Source organism: Halyomorpha halys, unplaced genomic scaffold, assembly GCF_000696795.3.
Source record: "Halyomorpha halys isolate HHAL.00 unplaced genomic scaffold, Hhal_1.1 Scaffold273.1, whole genome shotgun sequence".
Lineage (NCBI taxonomy): Eukaryota > Metazoa > Arthropoda > Insecta > Hemiptera > Pentatomidae > Halyomorpha > Halyomorpha halys.
Genome location: NW_027106425.1, coordinates 641,585 through 653,017, shown reverse-complemented (window position 1 = coordinate 653,017; position 11,433 = coordinate 641,585). Strand labels below are relative to the sequence as shown.

The window sequence follows — 11,433 nt, the reverse complement described above, 5'->3', positions numbered from 1 at the left end:
CCTCAAACTATTTTATTATTATTTAAATTCATTACATAAAGAAATGACAAGATGTCCAAATACTTTCTTCAGTCACTGTAAATCACTAAATTATTTTAACTAGCTTATAAAGCAGTATGTATGGATAAGTTTGTTTATATTAAATAATAAAATCTCCTTTAAATCTTGTTTCGAACTAATTTTTTTCTAATCAGCTCACATGGGCCGCATAAAACGGTATCACGGGCCATATTGGACCCTGTTGTAATTTGTTATAGACAGAGACTCCTTCGAATGCATAAAAAGGAAGAATAGAAAATTATTCAAATCCTTGAAAAGGGTCAAGCATACGATATTTACAATCAATTCTTTTCTGAGAGTACTTGATGATATCTTATCACAATTGATTAGATAACCTTATACCAATAAATGTAGCCTCTAAAGCAATGATTTAACACTTTTCTAGTCTGCTGATTTGGTACTTCCCAACAAGGTACGTAAAACAATTATATTGAAGTAAATTTAATTACTATTCAACATAACTACAAATACCATTTATTCTGAAACTAACACACTTTACTGACTTAAATTTTACAATTCCCTCTACTAACAGGTCAGGCAACTAGGACCCTTGTAATCCAACATCGTTGGAGGCAGATATTATTTTAAAACTTTTACTTCAGTTTTTTTTATTAATATTGCAGAGGCCAATTTGATAAGAATAGTTTAACAATATTCTTTTAACGTTTATAAAAAAAAATCATACAGCCCCCAAATACTAGAGGTTTTAAAATTTTATTATACTTAATTATACATACATTCACTTATTATATATTTTTTCAATCGTCTAAGTAATTGAAAATTCATTTAAGCCTAACGAAATTAGTAAATAAATTTCTTAATCTTTTTAAATAGAACAGTTCTTGAATAGGGAGAGAGGTCTTACCTCATGTGTTAATGCCAGACCGCACTCCTTGTTCTAAATAAATCAAATAAGATTTGTTTCTAAGAATTAAGAAAGAGTTAAGCTTCGCTTTTGATATATATATAAATAAGCGAAAAATTATTTCAGAAAATTAATATTTCACAAATACGTCATATTTAGATTTCTATAAAAATTTAAATTATTCATTAAACAAAAAAGTATAAAAAGTATTAAAAACTTCACAGAGAGTTATGAATGTAAATTTAGTCATCAATCAATATATTTAAACCATATGGAAAAGAATTTGATGTAACAAATGTGAAGAAAGGGTTTGAGAAAAATTCTCAAGCCAGTCTCAAACCTTTCTATATTAAATTTAAATTAGTCCAAATGAATCATTAATCAATTTTTAAAATATTAAGTATATAAGAGACTTGCTTATTGCCATTAAAATGAAACACGCAATGAACTCATCCATAATTAGGAAAGAATTTTTAAATATGATAGCAAATAAAAATTGTACAACATCGTTGTAATATACAACTAAATTCAACAAACAGTTACAGTAAAATTAAGTGTGGTTGCAACACACCGACGTCTAGATTGCCAATAGTTTGAATATAATTTTCAAGGGCACTTGTGACAACCAAAAAAGACGAGAATTATTTTTAAAAAATAAATAAATTTAATATAAAATGTTAATAATTTTCTTTGGATCCATTTTCTTTTTTTTAATGAGTCATAATTCCTGTGATTAAAGTAAAAAAGTTCAAATTTTTCTGTACGCGTTATTGTTAGAAAAATTTGTTTCATAATTTTATGTTCTTCTTTTATTAAAAATTCCACCACGAATTTTCATGAAATTTATTTAACTATTTCTGGAGATAAAGGTAATTTTCTGAAATTATTTTTGCGATAAAACCTTAAAAGTTTTAGAACTTACTCAGAACAATAAAAAAATAGAAAAAGTGTTAACAAAATCAATAAGAGCCATATTTGAGCTTATTAACCCATTTAGTAACATTCAATTGCTCTAAAAATAAAATTAATAGCATACATGCCACAAAACGCTTTTTCTGTAAGTCCAGAGATCGGAATTGTATCTATATGAAAAAACTTAAAACGGTACAGCCCACATACACAATTATTTCTTTCGTATAATGTTGATGTGTTATGAAAAAATCCTAACTGAGAAATAAACAAAAGATAAAGTAATTATAGTCCAAAATCACAGACATATTGATTAAAGGTATGTTATAAAATAAGTAACAAAAACATTGTTTTATAAATGAAACTGAAATCATTAATCATATAATAGGAGTTCGTTTTTTAAACTTTTACTTCAAGCCAAAAATAGTTTTAAATAAAACTGGGAAACAAGAATTTTTTTCATAGTTTCTAAAAAATCAAAAAAAATTTTTTTTTTAAACTGAATAGAAACCTATTGAATCCAAAATGAACTACACAAAAAACAAAAGACGTCTGTTCACACGGAAGTCAGCCACAAATTATAGATAAGGATAGATGATTAAATAATATAAACATGCCTAATCTAAGAAATCATAAAGGGATTTAATATTTTATTCTTTTTATTATATCTTATAATCTTATATTATAATTTTTTTTAATGTTTTATTTACCCCTAAATAATTACTCTTTAACTATGATTTATTATAATTTTGTTTATAAAAATACATTCATAATTAAAAAATATGTTTTCAATATATTAAAACATACATATGATTATTCTCCCTTGATATGCTAAAAGAAAACCTAACTCAAATTTTTCCATAATATAACATTTTTGAGCTCGTTAAGAATTATATCTATTTATTAGATGAGATTATCAAGTACAAAATCATTGACTTTGGATGTTGTAATCAGAATAAATTTGAGTCATGACCTTTTAAGTAATCGGCCCGGTGTGTCGCCAAATAAGAATTTGGGAAGAATCCAAATTTAGGACAGCTGATTATTTTTAAAAAAATAAGAAAAAATAATATGTAATTGGACAAAAATTCAGTCTCTAACTGTAAGACGTTCGTCGGTGTGCCATGTAGGTAGCAGCACTATCCAACCACATTCCTTAGTGCTCACAAACTTGGGATTTTATCTACTACATTTGAACCAATGTGGAATACTTCACTCAGTTTAACAATGTTTACTAATTATTTAAAATTAATAGAAAAAAACAAAATAGTTTCATGGATACTTTCTAGCATTGCACTAAGCTAAGAATAAAATATGTCAGCAAATGAAGGCAATAACGACACAAGTGGATAATTCCCCTATAATAATAAAATAATATAAATAAAATATTACAGTCATTAATGGACTTTATAAAGTAATAAGTAGTGAGGTATTTATGATGTTCAATTATTTGAAAAAATAAAATAAAGTACATGTATGAACACATCTGAATCTAAGCTATTAAAATATTACCCAAGAAATTTTCTTAATTAGCATTTTCAAACTTTTAAGTCCTTGATTAAGGCAGTGAAGTTACTACTATTTTTTGGAGATAGGATTTCACTATTTGTTATAGTTATTTAAAAAATGTTATGTTATTTCAAAACATTTATAAAGTGATAGCTATGTACATAAATGATCACAAACTTCATTAAAAAGTATGATGTCATCCAAGTATAATAGAAAATTTAATTATAATTGCATTTACCTAATACATAATAAAACAACTTCATTACTCTATGTATACACCAATTTTGTTTATTGACGTTTAAGTATTCATAATTTCAGTTGTGTATTTAGATTAAGTATTATGTCTGACAGTTAAAAATAAAAATATACACGATTTGAATACTAAAATGTCAAGAAATACTATTTCTTTAGCTACTAACAGTTCCAAATCCCTAATTCATGAGATGTTCTAACAGAGGGCATAGGTAGCAGCACTGTCCAAGCTGCTAATTTAGATGATTTCCATATTTCATAAAATTATATATATTCTTTTATCATGTATTACATAATTTGTAAATTTTTCACTAAGTACATTATTTTATCATTATATTTTGATAAAAATAAGCTTATAAATCATTCTATTGTGTTTTTAACTAATCTCTTCACAAAAGAAACTATTTTTCTTATGAACAGCTTTTGAAACATTAAAAATAATTTTGGAAACTGTGAAATAAATTTAAATACATTATTAATTTGTATCAATTTAAATTATATCTGCTGCTGCCAGTATAAATTTAAAAATAATTTATTAGTTTTCCAGAATAAATTAAATCCAAGAAATAAACAGTTATATAAATGTGTTTTTTTAAAGCAATAAATTAGTTTTAATGTGCTATAAAAAATTTTAAATGTATAAGTTAGTTTTTTGAATTATCAGCTATTTATTATTGTTAAAAGAATCTATTATTTAACAATATAAAATTATTATTAATTGACAAGTCAATTGAATGACAAAGTGTCTAAAGAAATTCATAATTTTCATAAGATTTTCTCATGTTAATATCAGATTATTCAGAAACCATAAATATCGCTGCTTTGCTTGAATAGTGGCACATCTAAAAAATAAAAATAAATCATTTTATTTTATATTTACATATTATATAGATCGTATCGTTGACTGGTTACATTTTGAAAAACCTGTTAGCTCTGGGATAATAGCATCTAGCATCTAGCACAGCAGATAAAGAAACCCTTATTATCAAGTATATTCAAGCAAAGCAGCAATATAAAAATAATGAAGCATCTTTATTTTTTCTTTCATTACATAGTTGTATTTTTTTTTCTCAAGCTAAAGAATTCATTCAAATCATAAAATCATATCTTATATAATACTATTTAATTTTTGTTGTAGATGATGAAGGCTCAATATTTATTGGTGTGTGTTGCATTCATTCCAGTCATCTATGCATGGCCATACAAAGCATGTCCAGATCTAGCAGCCAATGCATTGAAAGAGTTGAGCTATAGACAGGTAAATATTAGCAGATTTGGCATTAATCCTTACATAGAGACTATGAAGTCTAAGGACGGGAAGAGGAGACTTGAAGATAGTTAGATCGAGAAATATTTAAAAAGCCCCTGAAATTGAAAAATAGCAAAAAAAAAAAAAAGAAAAGCAAACCTTCATTCGTGATTTCTTACAAAGATGAATTCTTCGTTCACAAGGGTGATGAAGTGTCATTATTTGAACTTGGAAATAATTTAATATTTTTTTTTTCAACTTTTCCTTTTATATTAACATTTCATTTAATTATTACTGTCATTTAGTAAATTTTATAACTTACATTTTGTGGATAGCCATAGTATGAATAAAATATTGAAAAAATTAGGACCGACGGACTTAGGAAAGTGGATAAAACAATTTTTTTGGAGAAAATACCATTGATATTCGTTGTTTGAAAATCTAAAGTCCGAAAAATACTTATTTTCGTATCCATCGATAAATAAAACTTTTTGGTTTCTTTCAATTTTTTTTTTCGAAAATCAGCAAGTGATATAATTTTTTTAGGGAGGGAAAGTTGATACTTTCTTTTTACTCACCCCAACAACTTTAAATATGTATTTTCGGAGCAATTGAAAAACAAATATTTTCGCTTTAGATTTGCTGATTTGTGAATTTCAATCACAAAAATTGCTGAGTTTTACAACTTCACGATCCACGGGAAACTTGGATGTGTCTTAGAGCCCTATCAATTACAAAAAATTGCACAAATTCATTCTCAGTAAACAAATTAAAACAGTAAATATAAAATAAACTGTTTGAGAATTTTTCTTTTATTCCACACTAATTTTGTCTCCCGCAGAGTTTGACGACAAATATGACCGTGTAATATCGCAGCTTTGAAAAAAGAAAACTTTTATAAAAGTTAGATATATACTTTAGTAGCGTAATACAGGCTTTATAAAGGTATAAAACATAAATAATAACCAGTATAACCTGCTATGTGTTAGAAGAACAGAAATTCACTTTTTCAATGGTTGTAATAATGTTAAATGTATACCCGAGGAGTTTTGAATGAATATTTTGGCAGAAAAAAAGAAATTAATTTAGTTTTTTCTCTGAAAAATCATTTTAAATAGTTTTTAACTCACAGCGCGACAGGTGGTTCTGAGAGACAAATAGCGATATCTATTTTTCCACGATTTTTTTAGGTTATAAACTATTTTAGCTATAATCTATTTATATATAAATAAATAAATAACTAAATTATATCGAACGTATGATTTGATATAAAAAGGAGACAAATAATTGTAATTAGGTCCGACAGACCCATCTTTCGCGTTACTGGTTGAAGTGTAATAAATATGAATCTGACTTGGAATAATAGGTCCTTGCAGGAAGGAAATTTAATCCTATAAGGTACTACGGTCATGAAAGGATGGAACGTCATTACTCAACTAGCTGTAGGTCCTTACGAAAGGAAATAAAGGTATAGGAAGGAGAGATACAGTGAAATTAAAAGTGATGCAAAAGTCCAACATACATTTCCAAACATTGTACTAGAATGTACTGATTAACTGTGTGTATTATTACTCACTGCCTCCTAAGCAGGAGAAATCTCAGAAAGGAATATTCACACCTTAACACAAGAAACGTTGTGCAGTATAAAATAAGTCATTTTTATTAGATTATTCTTAATCATTTGGCAGATGTAAAAACTCAATTTTTTTTTCATCAATAGTGATGGACTAATTTTTAATTTTAATTCCATGGAATTGTTCAGTAGGTAAGGCGCTAAACTACAAAGTTCTTTCTAGAAATATCAATAAATTTCTACAAAATCCAGGGAAAGAAAAAAAAAAATTCTGATAAACCAAACGTTTCCCAACTCCGAGTTCGGAAGACCCTTTTGGGGTTCATTATCTCTCCTCAAAGGGATTCTTCAATAACCTTTCATTATCGATCGATAGTAGATCTTATAGCTATCATTTATATATTTATTTTTTAATTTAAAGAATGAAATTCATTAGAATATATATATTATGCTTGTTGGACTGAACATAGTGGGCTCGATTCTCAACTGGGTCGGTCAGTATTTATTCGGCGGTGACCCCGAGAAATAAATCTTGGTATATGACTTCAATGAAAGTCTTAAGTCTAAAAAGAAATAGTACTTTAAATAAAACTAATTAAATGTTATATTTACAACATTCAATTTATTTTTTCAGATAGGAGGTGAATGGAAAATCGTAGGAAGTAAGCCAGCATTAGACGACAAATGTGTCAATGTGAAGATAGATAATTATGCATTAACAAAGGAATATTACTCCAAGTTATTTTATTTCTGGTATAAGAAATCTTCATCAGATTACACCATTGTTAATGAAATCAAACCAACTGCCTTAAACCTAAAAGCTAAGCCTTGGTACTGTAAGTATCCTCGTTTTAGCCACTTAACCTATTTTGATCATACATTTAGTTTTTAGTTAGAAGTTTTATTTATTTTCTACATTTAATTTGTTTATTTTTTCTAATAATAATTATGAATGTTGTCTTATCAGCATTATGATTAGCTTATTTGAATCAGATTTGTATTAAAATTTCCTCGGCAATTTACTCGTCGTGCAGAGGATCCACATCAGTATCGGGTATTGTTCAAATAATATTATATTCAATAATTTTGAGTTCGTTAATGGGTATTCATAGATTATTTATTCAAAGAATAATGTTATTAATTGAGAAACTCAATAATCTCTTCCTATTCAATATTGTGACGGACCATGTGTGGAAAATATGCAAAAGAATTCCTAGTGCAGCTGTAGGAAACTAGAGCTCCTCCCAGTGCTGAAAATTTCATATATACAGATGACAGCGGTGATTGCAGATATGAACATCTACAAGCTGTCAATGAACAGTCTGAAGAGTTAAAAGGAAAGGATTGAGTATAAATCCTTGCAAGAACAAAATCATGCATACTCAAAGGTCATACAACAAAGGCAATTAATTGTCTTGGACAGAACCATGAACAGTGGAAAAGTTTTATCATCTAGTAGGGATGGACGAATAGGCCATGAGAGATATTGAACCGAATAAGAAAAGCAAACGGTGCATTCTTCAGCGCTGAAAAGCAAACGAGAAGTAAGCACATAGTTACACCAGTTTAATTCAATATTCTTGCCTATTCTTCTTTATGGGTCAGAAAGCTGGATATAAATTAATTCAGAAATAACTCTAAAGAAACATGCAAGCCAAATTACGGAAGCGGAAATGCGATTCTTAAGAAAAGTGGCGGGAAAAACTGCTAATTAGATCAACTCTTTTGAAGATTTGAAAATTTTGAAGTATAAGATGTTATCGCAACGATTATTTTATGTCTTGCAATTTTTAAAAACAATAAAATGAGTAATCATTTCCACTTTTTTTATTCAAGTATAGTGAATTTTCTGCGATGGCATTATTAACTTATCTCATTTTCTGATTACTGTCTCTACCTAGTATAAATTCACTATTTTTTTAATATGGACGTTACTTAAACAGGTAAGACCAAATAATTTAGCACTTACTTCTTGAATCCATCTAATTAAATATTTAGTTCATGTATTTTGTATTTCTAATAGAAAAACTTAGTCACTCCAAACGTTCCCAAGGTTTAAAGTAGTTTCATTGGTTAGCTATTCCAAACCCAGTTTTAAAATTTTACATTTTTTTTTTTTTCATTTTTGCTGATAAAGTGCTGTCAGGTTCGGAACTAAACCCGTAATCGGTGGCCATTTTTGAAAATAATTGGCAGATGGAAATGAGTTACGAATCACTAGAAAAACCTCTAATTTTTTTTTTAATTCAATTTTTGGATTTCAATCCAATATTTGTTCAGTAGGATTTCAAAAGAAGAATATATTAAATATTTTTACACCATCCTGACCAGTTTAAATGGATATCAGAACTTTGGCCGCTTGAAGGTGATGATTTTGGCCACTGTGCATCACAAATAGATTTCATAACGCTGTATTTATAGTAGGAAATGGGGGGAAAAACAAATCATATTAACGCATAGATCTTTTATTAAAGTTAAATTTCTTATACTAAATTTTATAGAATATTTGCTTGAGTGGTTTGTTGTTACATCTCAATTAGTAAGGTGAAATCTTGATACTTGGTAAGAACGATTTATTTCAAACCCAATGCTGTTTTCTCCTTAATTGGAGAGCTAAACGGCTTAAATATGTAAAATGTTAATTTTCAAGTTATTTTTTGTTAAACACTATTGTTTTGTTGTCTCAAATAGTTTTAAGTCAATCAGATTGCTTACAGTTACCTGTTAAACCATCGTTAGGTCTTAAACCTAAAAAGAGGCCCTGAACCCCAGAAAAAATGACAGAAATTTATGGAGGGGATGTATTTTGTTGAACGCGAGGGTGGTGGACTCAAATAAAATGTTCTTACTGTTTTATTAGCTACGGTTAGATAACATAAAACGTTCTCACTGTAGTGAGAACCAAGAACATAACACACACAAAACAATACTTTGACGGCAACCTACTCGACTGTTATAAAACCGTTGTAAGTCGGTACAATCGATATATTCACAGTTTGCCACAGAGCAACGTATATACAATACAAAATGAATTTTTACACTTTAACATATTTCAATTATCTGAGTGATATAAGCTCAAATTTGGATAAAGGAAGGTTTGGCTCAAGGATAAGGAGTCATACCTCTCCACCTCATGTCTGGAAGGTACTCGATCCTAACCTTACTATTTAATTTAAAGGTGTCTTGATCCATCTCCAACAAGTAATGTAACTTCTTTGATCTCTCATTGCTGGTTTTTGGAGGAAATTTTGGAAGGCTCTCTTCAACTCATGCCAAGCAATATACAGTTTAGCCCACACACTTTTTTATGCTAGTTAAGCCATTATGATAGCTAAGGAAGCTACAATAATTACTGCAGCAGCAACAACTTCTTCATCCATAGCTGGGAGCACACTGAACTTTTATAAAATCTTTTAAGTAGTGTAATAACAGTAGGAAACATATTTCTATTTCTTCCTTATAATTAATATTTAATAGAAGAAAATGATAAATGAAAATTGTTTTTGATAAATTAATTTTAGTTTAAATAATTTAATTATATTCAAATACTTTTATTTAAACTATCATTTTTTATAATAAAAAAAAAATGAAATTCAAATTAAACATTTTTATTTTATTTTTTTTCATTTGAACAAATGTTTTTATTCAAATAAATATTTTCATTTAAATAATTATTTTTAAATGAATACAGATTTAAAAATGATGAATACATTTATTCAATAGACTAAATTTTTAAATAGAATAAATGGGTTATTCAGTATTCATGAATAAAATATTGAATTTTATTCATTGTTTGTTCTGAATTATTTTTACCCAACAATGGCCAACATGTTTGAGGGGAAACATCGACTACTGTAATTTAAAGAAAAAAATAACTGACCTCTTGATTAATTATTATCCAACTGAGTAATATATAAGTACTCACACAATAGTCAACTAACGTATAGAACAGGATTATAGAGAATGCTTAAAATAAATGACTATAAAGATAATTTTATAAATAAATTTAATTGCTCCTAGGGTAAGATGTTTAAATCCTTTTAATTTATTGATACAATAATTTTTCTTTCAGCTTGGAAAACAGAAAAACTAAACCTCATTGGTGTAAACTATGATTCTTACGCTTTATTTTATAGCTGTACTTCACATCCTTTCTATTACACAGGTATTTGACTAACTTTTAATTACTTTACAAATTAAAAACATAAATTGTTCCTCAATAATAAAAAATTTTCCCATACTAAAATTTTTGTTTAAACTTTTAGAAAGCTATCAATTGTGGACTCGTGATGAAGTGGATGCTGCAAATTTGCCAGCTGGTATCACTGAAAGCCTTGCCCTTTTCAATCTAAAGCCTACAGATCTTACTTTCAGAACAGCAAAGGACTGCAGCCACTAAATATATACTTCATATTTATTATATGTTCAGTTGCATATGAAAATACATATTACTAGTATATGTAATTACAGTACATCATTACTGACAAAATTACTTTTAATTATCAATACATGTTACTATCAAAAAGTTATTTCTTCAAATTCTGATTTTGATATCTTGTTCAATAAATGGGCATGATTAAGAAATTTTTATGATCCTTGTATTTTAATGTACATATAATTCAATGTTACCTTAAGATTTTAAAATGATATTATTTAATCTTAAATATATAGGTTTATACATTAAATCTATGTATAATAAATTTCTTGTAAATTGCAAATCCTTTAACAATATTGGTATTTGAGAAACAATTAGCAAACCAACTTTAAGAATTTGTTTTCGACATTATGTAATAATGATAGACAAATGTTATGCTACAGAAGGGAATCAAGTAATAGAGAAGGAACACATAAATTTGTAGTAGTAACAAAAAAATTTGATACTGGTATAAGTCAAGACAAGAAAAGATATATTTCGAGTTCTTATTAAAAATGCAACTACGATACCATTGAAATTTAAACCCATTGTTTTCCCTCTTAATGTTGCAAAACTTTATTTTTTAATAATAAGATCTATAT

At 27.5% G+C, this 11,433-nt stretch overlaps 1 protein-coding gene across 1 annotated transcript; it reads left to right on the top strand.

Moving 5' to 3' along the window:
• Positions 1–388: 388 nt before the first annotated feature.
• Positions 389–11,005, top strand: LOC106680650 (uncharacterized). Its single transcript, XM_014420517.3, has 5 exons — positions 389–472; positions 4,734–4,853; positions 7,052–7,253; positions 10,490–10,582; positions 10,683–11,005. The coding sequence occupies exons 2-5, from the start codon at positions 4,734–4,736 to the stop codon at positions 10,814–10,816; spliced, it is 549 nt and encodes a 182-aa protein (XP_014276003.1). The 5' UTR covers positions 389–472; the 3' UTR covers positions 10,817–11,005.
• Positions 11,006–11,433: the final 428 nt, after the last annotated feature.